Source organism: Pseudophryne corroboree, chromosome 5 (genome assembly GCF_028390025.1).
Source record: "Pseudophryne corroboree isolate aPseCor3 chromosome 5, aPseCor3.hap2, whole genome shotgun sequence".
Classification (NCBI taxonomy): Eukaryota; Metazoa; Chordata; class Amphibia; order Anura; family Myobatrachidae; genus Pseudophryne; species Pseudophryne corroboree.
Genome location: NC_086448.1, coordinates 695,729,779 through 695,750,585, shown reverse-complemented (window position 1 = coordinate 695,750,585; position 20,807 = coordinate 695,729,779). Strand labels below are relative to the sequence as shown.

Here is a 20,807-nt window from a genome sequence, read left to right as displayed (position 1 = left end):
TTTTGGTCTCTTGCAGACGGTAGCAGGTTGTCCTCGATATACAGGTTGAGTATCCCATATCCAAATATTCCGAAATATGGAATATTCCGAAATACGGACTTTTTTGAGTGAGAGTGAAATACTGAAAACTTTGTTTTTTGATGGCTAAATGTACACAAACTTTGTTTAATACACAAGTTATTAAAAATATTGTATTAAATGACCTTCAGGCTGTGTGTATAAGGTGTATATGAAACATAAATGAATTGTGTGAATGTAGACACACTTTGTTCAATGCACAAAGTTATAAAAATTATTGGCTAAAATTGACTTCAGGCTGTGTGTATAAGGTGTATATGTAACATAAATGCATTCTGTGCTTAGATTTAGGTAACATCACCATGATATCTCATTATGGTATGCAATTATTCCAAAATACGGAAAAATACGATATCCAAAATACCTCTGGTCCCAAGGATTTTGGATAAGGGAGACTCAACCTGTATCTGTGTCTGTGATTTCTGGTAATCTTGATGTCATATGAGTTTTCTTCAACAATGGATTTCATTATACAGCTTCCCATATAGATTAGTGTAGTGCCCATACAATTCGTGTTCTCATCTGGGCCATGGAACACAGTAATAAGTGCCCTTATTACATACTATAGCAGTGAATGCTTTATATTGTGTTATACATTTTATCTTGTACTTTTTGCAACTGTTTATTGAAAACAGAACAAATAATAAACTGCAACATAGATATCACCTCTAAGTAGGGAATTCAATTGTTTTGAACACAGTGATAATGAATGGGCACCTGACGGAACAATTCAATTGTTTTGGGCACCAATAATTATTGTGCTTGTCGCGCCCAAAGGTATCGGGCTTATCGTCTAATGGGGGTAATTCAAAGTTGATCGCAGCAGCAAATTTGTTAGTAGTTGGGCAAATCCATGTGCACTTCGGGGGGGGGGGGGGGGGGGGGGAGATATAACATTTGCAGGGTAAATACTGGCTGCTTTATTGTTACACTGCAATTTAGATTTCAGTTTGAACACACCCCACCGAAATCTAACTCTCCCTGCACATGTAACATCTGCCTCGCCTGCACTGCACATGGTTTTGTACAACTGCTAACACGTTTGCTGCTGCGATCAACTCTGAGTTAGGCCCAATGTCCTGCTTAGTTTGGGCACTCAAACCACTGTCTTTTATCATATTTTTAGCACTAAGGAGTGCTAGTAGAAATGTGGGCACCTGCGGCACTTGTGCCCGATTAGAGCAACCATTGAATTGCTTTGTAGGGCGCCCATTGCTAATGAGCACCTAGAAAACAATTGGACTCCCTGTTCACACAATTCTATATATAATGTAACACAATGACACGTTGCTACTGTAGACCTAAGGGCAAGGGCGTAGCTACCATAGGTGCAGGCTGTGCAGCTGCTGGTTCTGGGATAAATGGTTGACAGTCATTATGTCGACCCCTATTGGTCGACATTAACATGGTTGACATGGGGCAGGTGGACACGTGAAAAGATCAACGTGGATTTTTTTAACCCAATTAGTGTACCGCGTCCCCTTGCATGGCTCACTTCACTCGCCATGCTGCGAGCAAGGTGCCTCGCTCTGCTACCGCTGCACTCGACACAGGTTACTATTCCCAATCATAGTACACGTGGATGGTAAAGTATGAAACAGTTAAAAATCTAAATTTTTTTTAAAAAAAAGCCATGTTGACCATTTCATGTGTCGACCATTTTAATGTGGCAACCATTTTTCTATGTCGACCATGTTGGTGGCACAGGTTACTGTTCCCAAACGTAGTCCATGTTGATAATAAATGATGAAATAATAAATAAAAGTCAACTACTGCATGTCAACCATGTGGTGTTGCCCTATTGACTGTTGATCTATCACCCGTAAACTGGATCTGCTGCTGCTGGGGCTTTTTTTTCTGTAGCTTAAGTGATATATTGGTGTATAACTCCGTTGTTAGTTTTCAGCAGTGTAATTTAATATAAAATAGAATCCTATATTTAATCAATCAAAATGTTAAAGAAAAACATGAAATGCAAGAATGTAAAGGCCAAACACAGAATGGCGATGTAATATCCACTATAGCGCTAAGGGATGTTGGTGTTACTGTAAGAAAACGATGGAAAAGCCATGAGTTGGTTGTATAGAATAATGTTCTTGTACTGTATTAGTAGACGGAAGAGATAAGTTAAATGGGGAGTCACTCGATCCGGCTTTTGAGATCCCGGCGCTCTGCCTACCGACCACCAGGATACTGACAACTATTCTCCGTCTTTGGGTGTCCACAACACCCCTGGAGGGAGAGTAAGGCGAGGGAAGCGACCCTGCAAGGGGCTCTTTTGCGCTCGCCCGGCGGTTGGGATCCCGGTGCCGGTATGCTGGGCGTCGGGATCCCGAGCGCCGGTATATCATAGTACACCCGTTATATCTTATGTATTGCCAATGTATAAGTCACAGTGAGTATTTTGTACAGTTCTGGAGTCTTTCTCTCCAAGAACACATTAATACAATAGAAATAAATCAGAGAATGACTACTAAAAAATGTGCCTGGGCTCGGTGCAGACATCAAGAGCTGAACATGTAGCGCTCAGAGGAGGGAAGGAAGAGAAGTGATATAAGAGAACACTTAAATATATAATAAAAACGTAATACAGTTTAGGAATTCTGTAGATTTAACACTCTGCAGTGGGCAGGAGGAAGACTGAGAGAGAACATAAATAAGAAATGGTGAGAGATGGAATAGTCTCCCTGCAGCTGTAGTGGGGACGTCTGCAAAAAAAAAAAAAAAAAAAAAAAAAAAAAGGCTTATAAGACTGCATGGGACAAATATGTTGTTTCCTGTTAGGCTTAGCATGGAACTGATGGGGATAAAAAAGAACCCACTCCAAAAAGTGACCCAGTACAACAAATAAACAAAGAAAAGGGAAAAGAGCAGTGTCACACCAGACCAGGACAGGTTACACCTGCACCGTGTTATCTCCTATATATTAGCCCAGATCTGTGACTCTGTAACTCATTTCCTAACGCTGGGCAGAGTCAGTCATAGAGTCACAGATCTGCCCAAATATATAGGAGAGGTGGCTGGATGCAGGCCATGATCCTTTTACTTTCTGGTGAGTAGTTGATGCACCCGCCCCTCCCCCCGCCCGCAGCGTCTCCGGACCCCCATCTGGGGCAACCCCGCACCCGTGGCGCCTCCAGACCCCCTACCCAAACCGTGGCACCCACCACTCCACCACCCGTAGCAGCTATGAACCCCATCCGCGCCACCCCCCGCACCTGCCACTCCCCCACCCGCGTCATCCCCGCTCCTACCCCACCCGCTGCGCCTCCCAACCCCCTACCACACTCGCAGCACCCCCGCAGCCGCCCCTTCTCCACCCGCAACAGCGCCACACCTGCCCCTCCCCCACCCATGTCACCCCCGCCCATCCACCCCCCACAGCGCCTCCGGAACCCACCCCCCATCCATGGCCCACACTTCTCCGCCCCTCCCTCACCCGTAACACCTCCCGACCACCTCCCCCATCCGCAGCACCACCTCTGAACCCACCATCCACCCCTCCCCCATCCGCGCTCCACCCACAGCCACCCCTCCCCCACCCGCAGTATCTACAGACACTATCCACGGCACTGCGCAACCACCCAGCCCCCCACCCGCCACGCCTGTGGAACCCCTCCCCCAAAAGAACCCCCCTTCCCCCACGGACAGCACCTCCAGACCCCCTCCTTCATCCACGGCCCCCCAGCACCCGCACCTCCCCCACCAGAAGCATCTACACCCCCACCTGTAGCACCTCTGGACCCCCTCCCCCATCCGCGCCCCTCTGCAACCGCCCCTCCCCCACCCACGGCACCCCCGCACTTGCCCCTCCCCCACCCGTGGTAACTCAGGACTCTCCCACCTGCAGCACCCCCACAACCACCCCTCCCCTGGACCACTCCGCCATCCGTGTCTCCCCCGCACCCGCCTCTCCCCCAACCACAGCACCTACTAGGTGATTCATCGTGCCCTGCGTGCAATTTTCACGCCGTCTCAAGGGCTACGGCCCCTTAACCATCGCACGCCCTTTGTCCGTGCAATATTTAACCACTCACACAATTATGTTTGGAGGTTAATACTCCAAGGGCGTGCAAGGGTTAAAGGGGCGTAGCCCCTTGCGACGGTGTGACGAGCGCCCTTAGGCGCGATGAATCACCTAGTTTTCTGCATATTCTTTATGCTCCTGTGAGTTATAGTTCTAAGGTATCTTTACAGAGCTGTTCATGTATCAAGTCCACATTTGTTCTGCAGTGTGGCTTTTATTGCAGTTATGCACATAAAACAGGAGTACAGCATTAACCAAGTAAAGGTCACATTTTTTCCCTAATAGACAATATTTAGCTTTCATCACAAAACATACCTCTGTATGATCTGCAGCATTATTGTGATTCATGCTGTAATTTGGTGCTCAGCACTGCGTTATATGATACTTAACAATTGGTCTACATCTTCCACCTCCGCATGGTGTCGTGTATGTGTACATATATATTTATGTAGATATACTAGATGTACAGTATATGTGTGTGTGTGTGTGTGTGTGTGTGTGTGTGTGTAATATAATCATTCCATGTGACTCGCGTTACATTTCATGCCAATTTTTAGATGTCTAAATGCACCACAGACAAAACTGAAACTGATGTTCATCTTTCTCTGTCATCCAGTAGTGGACACTGGAGATTAGATAGCTGGGATGTGAAGAATGGAGACTGGAGGTGGCACAATATATGTAAAACAATTGAAGTGCACAGCTGGCTTTCCCCCCCATCCCTCCAGTTAGAAAAATTGTGCTGAGGAGGTAGAAGCACATCAGGGAGCTCTGGCTCCAAATAAGAAGTGTATTTCAAGATTGCAGTGGCCTAATCCCACCTCACTAAAGGAGGGAGCAGGTTACACTAAGATACTCTCTGGTGTATTTGTGAGACACAGATCCCGGTGGAAGGGATTGGCTGCTTACTAAGAGAATCCACAAACAGTGAGTACTGGTGGTATAAAGGGCCCTCCCTCCTTCCCCGCAGCAGGCGCGCAGTGAGGACTAGCACTACTGATTGCAGCGGTTTCACAGAGGAGAGAGAGCTGGCGCCAGCAGTTTGTGTCTCTGAGATGGTTGGTAACTGCCGGAGACGTTGGGCTTTTACCGACGGCAGGCACGACAATCGGGGGAAGGCGTCCAGCGTGCAGAGGAGAAGCGGCTAGGCAGACCCGGACAGGCGGGGGAAGTGCAGGCGGCGTCAGTGTTACAGAACGCGTAGACGCAGGGCATCTCAGCGGTCTTCATACGACATCGGAGGCGAGCTCCGGAAACCAATGGTGAGCTGCGCTCTCCCTGCCATTATAAGACAGACAGCGAGGTGACGGCCATTTTAGATAGAATAAGGCGCGTAAAAAGCGGGCTGGAAGATAGGAGGGGGGTGGAGCAACAGGCTCTTATTTGCCATAGCTCCAAGATCTCACTTATTCTCAATATGTGTATATATATATATATATATATATATATTTTATCTCCCAAGGGACGCTGCTGACAGGTCCTGAGGTGGGGAGCATCAGGGATTTCAACAAAGAGGCACAAACCCGAGACAAGCTGTAAGAACAGTTGGTGGTGTGGGGTTTGTAAACCTCTGGCTGGTACAATTTTTTTTTTTTTTTTCATTTTTGTTGAATTTATTTTTCTAATAACCAGCTGTGTATCTCCCCTAGTTCATTGTTCCCCTAATCCCTACAGTCTGTCTCCATCTATTCTAATAGAGTGACAGGACTACTGGTTGCTGTGTGTGTATGTGTAGTATAAACATGACAGCAAAAGCACCAACCAAGACCACAAAAATTTGCTACATGTGTTCTAAATGTGAGAAAAAGAGTACAAGTATTGGCAGCTCTGGGGTGTGCGACACGTTGGGGTACGGACGCACAGGCCGTGGGTAGTGGTACATCCGGAACATGGGAAAATGCCTTAGCAGATATTTCAAGGGAAATGGCAGAATCTCGCAAGCAACATTTAGAATGGGTTGCAGGTTTTTCTAAGACTATGGACGAATTCCTGATTAGACTTAATCCGCCTACACAGGTAGAAAAACCTGTGTGCAAATCAGTAAAGAGACCCCTTCCTGTTTTGCAAGAAGAGTCAGAGGCGGAAAAGGGCCTTTTGGTAGATGACGATGACAGGGAATCGTTAGAAGAGGTATTTGAGATTATCCTCCAGAGGAGGATTCGGCAGTCATGGGCTTGGAATCCCTTACTGAAGCAGTAAAGCAGGTCCTTAATTTCAAGGGGGAAGAGGTAAAGGAACCTGAGTTTTTCGATCTGTTTGAGTCTCAAAAGCTACAAACGGCAGTATTTCCCATTCCTAAGACACTCCAGGAACAGATGGGTGAAGCTTGGAAACAGCTAGATAGGCGCTTCCAATTACCCAAGAAGTTTACGGTAAATTATCCTTTGCCCAAGGAGGTCATGACAAAATGGGAGGTCCCACCTAATGTGGATGCGTCCTTAGCTAGATTGTCATAAAAGATCGATCATACCTATACCAAATGTGGCTACATTAAAGGATGGTTCAGACCGCAAGTTGGACACGGCGCTTAAGTCCATCTTTGTGGCAGCAGTGGCATCCCACAGACCGACGCTGGTGAGTGCCTGGGTTAATAAGGCCATTGTTGCTTGGGCTGATCAGATAGTTTGTGCAGTGGCAGAAGATAATAACCTGGAGGAGAGATCTCGCTTAGCGGAGCATATCTGTGAGTCAGCCACTTTTCTTTGCCAAGCTGCAAAGGATGCTAGTAGGATAGCATCACGTATTTCGGCTTCTGCAGTATCAGCCAGGCGGATATTATGGCTCAGAGATTGGCAGGTGGATTCAGACTCAAAAAAGGCTGTAGAAGCTATTCCTTTTGTTGGGGAGACTTTGGTCCAGAATTGGACAAATGGATTTCACAGGCCACGGCTGGAAAATCGACTTTCCTGTCTACTACATACCCTAGAACCACACAGGCCGTAAGAAGGATTTATTCCGGTCCGGCTTTTACTTCATTTAGGACACACTCCTTTCGTGCCAGAGGTACAGGTTTTGGAGGACAACCTCGTGGAAACAGAGGCAGAGGCCATTCCCAGTCAGCAGCACGAAAACAGGACTCTAAGCCTACTGACAAAACTGTGGCATGACGGTCTCCCAGCTCATCTTTGGTCCCCCAAGGTGGGCGCCCGGTTGACAAGGTTTCATGAAGCCTGGGCCGAAACCTCTCCAGAAGTCTCCCAGGGATACAAGATAGAACTTCTAATACGCCCTCAGTAAATTCTTTACTAGGGGTCTACTTCGGTGCCCTCAAAAGGCAAGGGCATTAGAAACGGCAATCCAAAAATTGCTTCTAACAGAGGTGATAGTACCAATGGCGGTACCACAGAGAGGGACGGGTTTTTATTCAAATCTTTTTGTATTACCCAAATCAGATGGCTCAGTCAGACCCATTCTAAACTTAAAAGTGTTAAATCAATTCCTGATGGTTTACCGGTTCAAGATGGGATCGATACAGTCGGTCATTGCAGGGTTGGAACAACAGGAATTCATGGTGTCAGTGGACATAAAGGATGCATACCTCCATTGTTCCACTTTGGACACCACAAGCATATCTGAGGCTTGCTGTGGAAAAGAACCACTACCAATTCAGAGCACTGCCGTTCAGTCTCTCATGGGCTCCAAGGAACTTCACAAAGGTCATGGTGGTGAAATTGAGGTCTATGGGGGTAACAATAATACCTTATTTGGACAACTTTCTTATCAAGGCCCCGTCCCTGGAAATCTTGATCTGGGACGCGCAGGTAACTTATCAGGTCCTGACTCAACACGGTTGGATTGTCAACCCAAAGAATTCAATTCTTAGGTCTCATCCTGGACACTATACGGTTGAGAGTCTTCCTCCTGGAAGACAAGATTCAAGACATCAGAAACATGGTTCGCAAGGTTTTACAAAATCAGACTGTGTCTCTACACCTGTGCATACGGCTTCTAGGGAAGATGGTAGCATCTTTCGAAGCAATTCAATACGGCAGACTTCACTCAAGACCTTTCCAGATGAACCTGATCGCACAGGGGGTAGGTATGCACCTGTGTCTTCACAGGAAGATTCGCTTGTTGTTTCAGGCCAGAATTTCATTGATTTGGTGGTAGGTCCACAGGAACCTATCAGCGGGAAAAATGTTTTGGAATCTGGGATTGGATCAGATTGACAACGGATGCAAGTCTCAGAGGATGGGGTGAAGTACTAAATAACCATCAATTTCAGGGAAGGTGGTCTCCATACGAGAGTCATCTACCGATAAATGTGCTGGAATTACGAGCCATCTAAAATGCGCTTCTTCAAGCGGAGAGTCTAGTACGAGCACAGCACGTGAAAGTGCAATCGGACAGTGTGACCGCAGTGGCGTATATAAACCGTCAAGGAGGAACGAAGAGCAGGATGGCCTTAAAGGAGGCTACAAAGATTCTGTCTTGGACAGAAAAGCGCAACATAATTCTGTCAGCAGTCTTCATTCCAGGAGTGGACAGCTGGGAGGCAGATTGCCTCAGCCGTCAAGACATGCATCCAGGAGAGTGGAGTCTACACCCCCAAGTTTTCGAGGCAGTCGTAAGACGGAAGGGGTAACCACAGGTAGATCTAAAGGCATCTCGACACAATCGTCAACTTCTGAGATATGTGACCAGGACACGGGATCCAGCATCAGAGGCAGTGGACGCGCTGGCGATTCACTGGCCTTACGATCTGGTATACATCTTTCCACCATTTCCTCTATTACCAAGAGTGTTTAAAAAAAAAAGTAAAACAGGAAAGAGCGTGGGTAATTCTGATAGCACCGGACTGGCCTCGCAGAAGTTGGTATTCGGATCTGAGGAGCCTTGGAGGTTGCCGCAAAAAGATGACCTGTTACAGGGTCCATTTCTACACCAAGAGTTGAACCGCCTGCGTTTAACGGCGTGGTTCTTGAGACCAGGATACTAAAGGAAAGGGGTATTCCAAAATCGGCTATTCTTACCATGTTAGCGGCAAGAAAGCCGGTTACTGCAACACACTATTATAGAATGTGGAAGAGATATATGGATTGGTGTCAGCCTAAGGGTTGGAAACCCAGTCAATTTTGCCTTACCAGATTGTTGCATTATTTACAAGCTGGCTTGAACGGAGGTTTGAAGTTGGGTCCTTAAAAAAAAAAAAAAAAAAAAAAAAAAAGTACATATCTCGGCCATTTCAATCTTTTTCCAATAACGTCTGGCATCCTTACAGGAGGTACAGACATTTTTGCAGGGAGTGTTGAGACTACAACCACCTTTTCATCCTTCCACAGCTCCGTGGGATTTAAACCTGGTGTTAGCATTTTTTTACATCTGACCTTTTCGAACCTTTGGAAAGGGCAGATCTTAAATATGTGTCTTGGAAGACGGTTTTGCTGCTTGCCGTGGCTTCAACAAAGAGGGTATCGGAATTGTGATCCTTATCCTGTAAGAGTTCTTTTCTTGTTTTCCACGAGGATAGGGCGGAACTCCGTACCAGGGCAGAGTTCTTGCCTAAGGTGGTTTCGGGATTTCACATAAACCAACCAATTGTGGTCCCATCTTTTCAAGTATCAGAAGGGGACTTTTCCCTGGATGTTGTCAGGGCATTAAAGGTTCATGTACAGCCTACGAGTTCACTTTAGAAAGTCAGACTTTTGTGTCTGCTGTATAATGGTCCCAAGAGGGGTTGGCCAGCTACAAAACAAACCTTGTCCAGATGGATGAGACTCCCCATCAGACAAGTGTATGTCTCCAGTGGTAAGAGAGTCCTGTTTTGAGTGGGTGCTCATAGCACCAGGTCGGTAGGAGCTTCTTGGGCGGCTGCCCGAGGAGCTTCGACTGCCCAATTTTGTGGAGCAGCAACGTGGTCCTCCACACACACGTTCACTCACTACTACAAATTTGATACTTTTGCCGCTAGGGATTAAAATTTTGGCCGTTTGATTTTGCAGGCTTCGGACAGCACTCCTGCCCATTGGGACGTCCCCAGCTGTCTAATCTCCAGTGTCCCCTAGTGGATGACAAAGAAAAGATGATTTTGGTACTTACCGATAAATCTAATTCTCTGAATCTACTCTGGGACACTGGATGCCTACCTCGGTGCTACCAATCTGCGTGTTCTTGTTATTTTGGCTCAAACAAGTTTTTCAGATAACCGTTTGATAGTTGCTTGTTTGATGTTTAACGTTATGGCGTGGTTGGTTCCTTCCCGAATGTTTTTCTTTTATGTTATCTCTTTTCTCCGTCAATTTTTCAAACTGGAGGGATGGGGGGGCGTGAAGGGGGAGGAGCCAGCTGTGCACTTCAGTTGTTTTACATATATTGTGCCACCTCTGGTTTCCATTCTTCACAACCCAGCTGTCTAATCTCCAGTGTCCCCGAGTGGATTCAGTCTGAGAAATAGATTTATCGTTAAGTGCCAAAATCCTCTTTTATAATAATATGACAGTAATATATGGGGTAGGTAGTCATAATTAATGCTTAGAAGCAGAAAAAATGTGCACTCTGAAGGGGGGTACACACGTAGCTTAGTCTGCTTAAATTCTAAGCAATCTGAATAGATTGCTTAGAAAAGAAGCACACATCGCTCCGTGTGTATGCCCCACGCGCGTCGCTATCGCTGACTAGATTGTCTAGATCAGGGGTAGCCAACCCGCGGCTCTCGATCCGCATGCGGCTCAGCCGGCTCCTGGCCACCGCTGCCCTGGCCTCCCCTATTCCCGTGCTGCTGCTGTCTGTGAGGGGAGGAGAGCGCAGCGTGCGCCTCTCCTGCCCCTCACTCTCCGGCGCCGGTCCGTGAGCCAATCAGAGCTCGCGGACCTGCAGCTAAGGCTGCCGGACCGCGAGCTTTGATTGGCTCATGGACCGGCGCCTAGAAGAGAGACATAGCCGCCGGAGAGTGAGGGGTAGGAGAGGCGCACGCTGTGGTCTCCTCCCCTCACAGACAGCAGCCACACGGTGAGCAGCACGGGGTAAGGGGGTGGGGGGTCGTCGTCATGTATAGCTGGCACTGGGGGCATTGCTGGCACTAGGGAGACATGTATATCTGGAACTGTGGGGCATATCTGGCAATGTGGGGACTCTAGGCACTGGGGGCATTGCTGTCACTGTGGGGACATATATATCTGGCACTGTGGGGACACTGGCATTGGGGGCATAGCTGGCACTGGGGACAAATATATCTGGCACTAGGGGCATGGCTGGCACTGTGGGGAAATGTATATCTGGCACTGTGGGGACATGTATATCTGGCACTGGGGGCATATCTGGCACTGTGGAGACACTGGCATTGGGGGCATAGCTGGCACTTTGGGGACATATATCTGGCACTAGGGGCATAGCTGGCACTGTGGGGGCATATATATCTGGCACTGGGGGCATAGCTGGCACTGGGGGGAAATGTATATCTGGCACTGGGGGTATATCTGGCACTGTGGGGACACTGCATTGGGGGCATAGCTGGCACTTTGGGGACATATATATCTGGCACTAGGGGCATAGCTGGCACTGTGGGGACATATATATCTGGCACTGGGGGCATATCTGGCACTGGGGGGAAATGTGTATCTGGCACTGTGAGGCATATATGTATCTGGCACTGTGGGGCATATATGTATCTGGCACTGGGGGCATATATTTATCTGGCACTGTGTGGACATATATGTATCTGGCACTGTGGAGGCACCCATTTTTTGGCATTTTTATATGTATGTGGCACTGTACTGGGGCATTATATGTATGTGGCACTGTACAACATGACTAAAAACGGAGTTATGACACAAGGTCATACTCCTACAAACGTCATAACGAAAGGTGTGCGCACAAAATGGGGTGTGGCTTTGTGAAAACTAGGCCACGCCCCCATTTTTGAGCACGCGCCTTCGACACGCGCATGATACTGGCTTTTGCCCTTGACTACAGATCTTTTCTGGCTCTTTGCCTCTGACTGGTTGGCCACCCCTGGTCTAGATTATCGCTGACTCTAGATTGTCAGATCGCTGACTTCACCTCTGGGTGAAGTAACCCCCCCCCCTTCCGCTCTGCAGACACAAATCTATTTTGACATGTGACTTGTGTTACATACTGATGTGAATCACGTTTCATTTCTGTCCCCAAAGGGCTCCGATACAAATTACGCAGACCTATAGAATCCACGTGAATTAACCAATGTAGGCCTGTTTAGCTTCCTGATTAACTGTGAAGATGTATAAAATATTTCATCTGGTGATGATGACCATTTAATATACTTCATACAATACGTGGAAATTAGCTGTTTTTGCATCCACTTCAACAACTTCCATATATGTTCAATGGTTACGTGTGTGGAAAATCGATATGCGAAAAATCGATTTTCAGTTGTCACACAATATACTACGATCTTTTAGCGGCATAAATATACTAAAATGTTAAGCGGTGATGTGGAATTGTGTCCTATATTTCATGGAATGACCCATATAGAGAGAAGAATGTATATCACCATGCACAGGTGTTAAGGCTGGGCCCACGACAGTGTGCATATCAATATCTCACAGTGGCGTCATGCCATGGGCGGCCCGAACATGCAGCATCTGACGCTATCATCACATTGAGTTACATGTACAGACGACAGAGGGGATCCTTAATGACCCCCGGGAGCGTGCATCGGCCATCGTCGGCAGCATATACACTGGGCGATATTGTAAACGATATTGCTCAGGAGGGTAAAAATGAGCGAAATCACTTACAGAATCACGTAGTCTGTACAGGCCTTGAGTCCAGCAACGGGGGTGCAGTGTCCACAAAAATACAGCAACAGCAAAAAATGGAGCAGTCTAACCGCAGTTATGTGCAGTGTTTTTGAAAAACCTGCCTCCTCACTCTGGTGCCCAACAGCAGGTCCTCACTGCGTTGTTGACATCACCAAGCCACACCCCAAACGCTTTTAATCATACCCATTGACGAAGCCTCCCTGACTAAAAGCCTTTGGGACGTGTTTTGGTGATGCCGTGACGTCACCGATCGGGAAGTGAGAACCTGCAGTCGGGGACCATAGTGAGGAGGTGGGCTTTTCAAAAAGACTGCACCAAACCGCTGCTAGACTGCTCCGTCTTTGCTGTTGCTGTATATCTGTGGACACTGCACCCCATATGGCAGGTAAAGTTGATAATGATCCTTTGACACACACATGCGCGTTTTTCAAGGCAGTGGAAAAGGGATAATAATGTTTCCCCTTTTCTTAAACATCAGAAAGTATTACTAGCAATTGTTGTTATTTTTTATCCTAGGTTTGTGTTATTTAAATTGGAATCAGGTGTTCTAACCATTAATTAGAAATTACATTTGCTGATTTCGCTTTTTCCCTAGAAACTTATTGCATATGGACACCTGACCGGCAACGCACCTGACAGCACAACACCTGGCAAGAAGCTAATTGATAGGATAATTGAAACTATATGTGGCTGCTTCCAAGGACCTCAAACAGATGAAGATGTTCAATTACAAATCATTAAGGTGCAGTAAAGTAGTCACTGTTGTTTTGTGTTTTACTTAACTATTTTTCTATTTTAAAGCAATAATACATGATATACAGCGTGTAAAATAAGTATTGAACACATCAACATTTTTCTCAATAAATATATTTGTAATGGTGCTATTGACACAGGGAAAAAGTATTGAACACGCCTTCTGAAATATATGTAATACTTTGTACAGGAGCCATGTTGGTAATGACAGCTTCAAGACGCCTCCTGTATGGAGAAACTAGTTGCATTCGTTGTTCAGGTGTGATTTCTCTATCGTCCTAAGTGGATGCTGGGGTTCCTGAAAGGACCATGGGGAATAGCGGCTCCGCAGGAGACAGGGCACAAAAAAGTAAAGCTTTACTAGGTCAGGTGGTGTGCACTGGCTCCTCCCCCTATGACCCTCCTCCAGACTCCAGTTAGATTTTGTGCCCGAACGAGAAGGGTGCAATCTAGGTGGCTCTCCTAAAGAGCTGCTTAGAGAAAGTTTAGTTTAGGTTTTTTTCTTTACAGTGAGTCCTGCTGGCAACAGGATCACTGCAACGTGGGACTTAGGGGGAAAGTAGTAAACTCACCTGCATGCAGAGTGGATTTGCTGCTTGGCTACTGGACACCATTAGCTCCAGAGGGATCGAACACAGGCCCAGCCGTGGAGTCCGGTCCCGGAGCCGCGCCGCCGACCCCCTTGCAGATGCTGAAGCGTGAAGAGGTCCGGAAACCGGCGGCTGAAGACTCCTCAGTCTTCATAAGGTAGCGCACAGCACTGCAGCTGTGCGCCATTTTCCTCTCAGCACACTTCACTGGGCAGTCACTGAGGGTGCAGAGCGCTGGGGGGGGGCGCTCTGAGAGGCAAATATAAACCTTATACAAGGCTAAAAATACCTCACATATAGCCCATAGGGGCTATATGGAGATATTTAACCCCTGCCTGACTGGAAAAATAGCGGGAGAAGAACCCGCCGAAAAAGGGGCGGGGCCTATCTCCTCAGCACACGGCGCCATTTTCTGTCACAGCTCCGCTGGTCAGAACGGCTCCCAGGTCTCTCCCCTGCACTGCACTACAGAAACAGAGAGGGGGGGCACATTAATGGCTATATATATATATATTAAAGCAGCTATAAGGGAGCACTTAATATAAGGATATCCCTTGTATATATAGCGCTTTGTGGTGTGTGCTGGCAGACTCTCCCTCTGTCTCCCCAAAAGGGCTAGTGGGTCCTGTCTTCATTAGAGCATTCCCTGTGAGTTTGCGGTGTGTGTCGGTACGTGGTGTCGACATGTATGAGGACGATATTGGTGTGGAGGCGGAGCAATTGCCAAATATGCAGATGTCACCCCCCAGGGGGTCGACACCAGAATGGATGCCTTTATTTGTGGAATTACGTGATGGTTTATCTTCCCTTAAACAGTCAGTTGAGGACATGAGGCGGCCGGACAATCAATTAATGCCTGTCCAGGCGCCTCAAACACCGTCAGGGGCTGTAAAACGCCCTTTGCCTCAGTCGGTCGACACAGACCCAGACACGGGCACTGATTCCAGTGACGACGGTAGAAATTCAAACGTATTTTCCAGTAGGGCCACACGTTATATGATTTTGGCAATGAAGGAGACGTTACATTTAGCTGATACTACAGATACCGTAAAACAGGGTATTATGTATGGTGTGAAAAAACTACAAACAGTTTTTCCTGAATCAGAAGAATTAAATGACGTGTGTGATGAAGCGTGGGTTGCTCCTGATAAAAAGTTGATAATTTCAAAAAAGTTATTGGCATTATACCCTTTCCCGCCAGAGGTTAGGGCGCGCTGGGAAACACCCCCTAAGGTGGACAAGGCGCTCACACGCTTATCCAAACAAGTGGCGTTACCCTCTCCTGAGACGGCCGCACTTAAGGATCCATCAGATAGAAAGATGGAAGTTATTCAAAAGAATATATACACACATGCAGGTGTTATACTACGACCAGCTATAGCAACTGCCTGGATGTGCAGTGCTGGAGTAGTTTGGTCAGAATCCCTGATTGAAAATATTGATACCCTAGATAGGGACAATGTTTTACTGTCGTTAGAACAAATAAAGGATGCATTTATCTATATGCGTGATGCACAGAGGGATATTTGCACACTGGCATCTCGGGTGAGTGCTATGTCCATTTCAGCCAGAAGAGCCTTATGGACACGACAGTGGACAGGCGATGCGGATTCAAAACGTCACATGGAGGTTTTGCCGTATAAAGGGGAGGAGTTATTTGGAGTTGGTCTATCAGACTTGGTGGCCACGGCTACTGCCGGGAAATCCACTTTTTTACCTCAAGTCACTCCCCAACAGAGAAAGGCACCGACCTTTCAACCGCAGCCTTTTCGCTCCTACAAAAATAAGAGAGCAAAGGGCTTGTCGTACCTGCCACGAGGCAGAGGAAGAGGGAAGAGACACCAACAGGCAGCTCCTTCCCAGGAACAGAAGCCCTCCCCGGCTCCTGCAAAAACCTCAGCATGACGCTGGGGCCTCTCAAGCGGACTCGGGGACAGTGGGGGGCCGTCTCAAAAATTACAGCGCGCAGTGGGCTCACTCGCAGGTAGACCCCTGGATCCTGCAGATAATATCTCAGGGGTACAGGTTGGAATTAGAGACGGATCCTCCTCATCGTTTCCTGAAGTCTGCCTTACCAACCGTCTCTTCCGAAAGGGAGAGGGTGTTGGAAGCCATTCACAAGCTGTACGCTCAGCAGGTGATAGTCAAAGTACCCCTATTACAACAAGGAAAGGGGTATTATTCCACTCTATTTGTGGTACCGAAGCCGGATGGCTCGGTAAGGCCTATTCTAAATCTGAAGTCCTTGAACCTCTACATAAAAAAGTTCAAGTTCAAGATGGAGTCACTCAGAGCAGTGATAGCGAACCTGGAAGAAGGGGACTTTATGGTATCCTTGGACATCAAGGATGCGTATCTACACGTTCCGATTTACCCCGCACACCAGGGGTACCTCAGGTTCATTGTTCAAAACTGTCACTATCAGTTTCAGACGCTGCCGTTCGGATTGTCCACGGCGCCTCGGGTCTTTACCAAGGTAATGGCCGAGATGATGATTCTTCTTCGAAGAAAAGGCGTATTAGTTATCCCATACTTGGACGATCTCCTAATAAGGGCAAGGTCCAGAGAACAGCTGGAGACAGCTTTAGCACTATCTCAAGAGGTGCTAAGACAACACGGGTGGATTCTGAATATTCCAAAATCCCATTTAATCCCGACAACTCGTCTGCTGTTCCTAGGAATGATTCTGGACACGGTTCAGAAAAAGGTTTTCCTTCCAGAGGAAAAAGCCAAGGAGTTATCCGATCTGGTCAGGAACCTCCTAAAACCAGGAAAAGTGTCAGTACATCAATGCACAAGAGTCCTGGGAAAAATGGTGGCTTCTTACGAAGCAATTCCATTCGGCAGATTCCATGCAATATTCCAAAGGGATCTGTTGGACAAATGGTCAGGGTCGCATCTGCAGATGCACCTGCGAATAACCCTGTCACCAAAGACAAGGGTGTCACTTCTGTGGTGGTTGCAGAAGGCTCACCTATTAGAAGGCCGCAGATTCGGCATTCAGGATTGGATCCTGGTGACCACGGACGCCAGCCTGAGAGGCTGGGGAGCAGTCACACAAGGAAGAAACTTCCAGGGAGTATGGACGAGTCTGGAAAAGTCTCTTCACATAAACATTCTGGAACTAAGAGCAATCTACAATGCTCTAAGCCAGGCGGAACTTCTCCTGCAAGGAAAGCCGGTGTTGATTCAGTCGGACAACATCACGGCGGTCGCCCATGTAAACAGGAAGGGCGGCACAAGAAGCAGGAGTGCAATGGCAGAAGCTGCCAAGATTCTTCGCTGGGCGGAGAATCACGTGATAGCACTGTCAGCAGTGTTCATCCCGGGCGTGGACAACTGGGAAGCAGACTTCCTCAGCAGACACGATCTTCATCCGGGAGAGTGGGGTCTACATCCAGAAGTCTTCAACATGTTAATAGACCGTTGGGAAAGACCAATTGTAGACATGATGGCGTCTCGCCTCAACAAGAAACTGGACAAATATTGCGCCAGGTCAAGAGATCCACAGGCAATAGCTGTGGACGCACTGGTAACTCCTTGGGTGTACCAGTCAGTGTATGTGTTTCCTCCTCTGCCGCTCATACCAAAGGTATTGAAGATCATACGGCAAAGAAGAGTAAGAACAATACTAGTGGTTCCGGATTGGCCGAGAAGGACTTGGTATCCGGAACTTCAAGAGATGCTCACGGACGAACCGTGGCCTCTACCTCTGAGAAGGGACCTGCTACAGCAGGGTCCCTGTCTTTTTCAAGACTTACCGCGGCTGCGTTTGACGGCATGGCGGTTGAACGCCAGATCCTAAAAGGGAAAGGCATTCCAGAAGAAGTCATTCCTACCTTGATTAAGGCACGGAAGGAAGTCACCGTGAAACATTATCACCGCATTTGGCGAAAATATGTAGCGTGGTGCGAGGATCGGAGGGTTCCGACGGAGGAATTCCAACTGGGTCGTTTCCTACATTTCCTGCAATCAGGATTATCTATGGGTCTCAAATTGGGATCCATTAAGGTTCAAATTTCGGCCCTGTCAATATTCTTCCAAAAAGAATTGGCCTCTGTCCCTGAGGTCCAGACTTTTGTCAAGGGAGTACTGCATATACAGCCTCCTGTGGTGCCTCCGGTGGCACCGTGGGATCTAAATGTAGTTTTAGATTTCCTCAAATCCCATTGGTTTGAACCATTGAAAAAGGTGGATTTGAAATATCTCACATTGAAAGTGACTATGTTACTAGCCCTGGCCTCTGCCAGGAGAGTATCTGAATTGGCGGCTTTATCTTATAAAAGTCCTTATCTAATCTTCCATTCGGATAGGGCAGAACTGCGGACTCGTCCGCATTTTCTCCCTAAAGTGGTATCAGCATTTCATCTGAACCAACCTATTGTGGTGCCTGCGGCCACTAGCGACTTGGAGGACTCCAAGTTGTTGGACGTTGTCAGAGCCTTAAAAATATACATTGCAAGGACGGCTGGAGTCAGAAAATCTGACTCGCTGTTTATATTGTATGCACCCAACAAGTTGGGCGCACCTGCTTCTAAGCAGTCGATTGCTCGTTGGATTTGTAACACAATTCAACTTGCACATTCTGTGGCAGGCCTGCCACAGCCTAAAACTGTAAAAGCCCACTCCACAAGGAAGGTGGGCTCATCTTGGGCGGCTGCCCGAGGGGTCTCGGCATTACAACTCTGCCGAGCAGCTACGTGGTCGGGGGAGAACACGTTTGTAAAATTTTACAAATTTGATACCCTGGCAAAGGAGGACCTGGAGTTCTCTCATTCGGTGCTGCAGAGTCATCCGCACTCTCCCGCCCGTTTGGGAGCTTTGGTATAATCCCCATGGTCCTTTCAGGAACCCCAGCATCCACTTAGGACGATAGAGAAAATAAGAATTTACTTACCGATAATTCTATTTCTCGGAGTCCGTAGTGGATGCTGGGCGCCCATCCCAAGTGCGGATTATCTGCAATACTTGTACATAGTTATTGTTAACTAATTCGGGTTATTGTTAAGGAGCCATCTTTAAGAGGCCCTTTCTGTTGTCATACTGTTAACTGGGTTTAGATCACAAGTTGTACGGTGTGATTGGTGTGGCTGGTATGAGTCTTACCCGGGATTCAAAATGCCTCCCTTATTGTGTATGCTCGTCCGGGCACAGTACCTAACTGGAGTCTGGAGGAGGGTCATAGGGGGAGGAGCCAGTGCACACCACCTGACCTAGTAAAGCTTTACTTTTTTGTGCCCTGTCTCCTGCGGAGCCGCTATTCCCCATGGTCCTTTCAGGAACCCCAGCATCCACTACGGACTCCGAGAAATAGAATTATCGGTAAGTAAATTCTTATTTTTGGCCCCGTCTTCCCCACAAACAGTCTTTAAATCTTGAAGGTTCCGTGTGCCTCTTCTATGAACTCTGATCTTGAGTTCTTTCCATAGATTTTCAATTGGATTCGAGTCAGGTGATTGGCTGGGTGATTCTAGCAGCTTTACTTTCTTTCTGTGAAACCATTTGAGAGTATCTTTGGCTCATACTTGCCTACCTGACCCTCTCCATGAGGGAGAAAATGCTCTGTTCCTGGACTTTCCTGGTAATGTATGATTGCCATCACCTGTGGTGAAACACCTTTCTTATCAATTACCTAGCTCACCACAGGTGATGGCAATCATACATTACCAGGAAAGTCCAGGAACAGAGCATTTTCTCCCTCATGGAGAGGGTCAGGTAGGCAAGTATGCCATGGCTGTGTGTTTGGCATCATTGTCTTGCTGAATTGTCCACCCTCGTTTCATCTTCAGCATCCTGGTAGATTACAGCAGATTTTTATCAAGAATATCTCTACTACTTTTTTCCATTAATCATTCCTTCAATCATATGAAGTATGCCAGTACTGTATGCTGATAAACAGCACCACACCATGATGTTCCCACACCCAAACTTCACTGTTGGTATGGTATTTTTTGGGTGATGTGCAGTGCCATTTCTCCTCCAAACATGGTGTGTATTATGGCATCCAAAGAGTTCAATTTTGGTTTCATCTGACCACACTATATTCTCCCAGTATTTTACAGGCTTGTCAAAATGTTGTGCAGCAAACTTTAAACAAGCTTCAACATGCTATTTCTGCAGCAATGGAGTCTTGCGTGTGGTGAGCGCGCATACACACCATGGCGGTTTAGTGCAATACTTATTGTTTTCTTTGAAACATGTGTACCTGCTAATTCCAGGTCTTTCTGAAGCTCGCCACAAGTCGTCTTTGGCTCTTGGATGACTCTTCTGATAACTCTTTTCACTCCTTTGTCATAAATCTTACGAGGAGCACCTGGTCATGGCTGGTTTATGGTGAAATTATGTTCTTCCCACTTCCGGATTATGGGGTCTATTTACTAAGCCTTGGATGGAGATAAAGTCGCTGGAGGTAAAGTACCAGCCAATCGGCTCTTAACTGCCATGCCACAGGCTGGGTTTGAAAAATGACAGGAGCCGATTGGCTGGTACTTTGGGGGTAATTCTGAGTTGATCGCAGCAGGAACTTTGTTAGCAGTTGGGCAAAACCATGTGCACTGCAGGGGAGGCAGGTATAACATGTGCAAAGAGAGTTAGATTTGGGTGGGGTGTGTTCAAACTGAA

The 20,807-nt window shown here is 47.2% G+C and overlaps 1 protein-coding gene across 2 annotated transcripts in view; it reads left to right on the top strand.

The window, feature by feature from the left end:
• Positions 1-20,807, top strand: part of ARFGEF1 (ADP ribosylation factor guanine nucleotide exchange factor 1) — a 331,110-nt gene that overhangs the window by 166,139 nt on the left and 144,164 nt on the right. For both annotated transcript variants that reach the window (XM_063923866.1, XM_063923867.1), the window contains exon 4: positions 13,439-13,585. In XM_063923866.1, the coding sequence (XP_063779936.1) occupies positions 13,439-13,585 (147 nt within the window). The remainder of the gene's footprint in view (positions 1-13,438; positions 13,586-20,807) is intronic.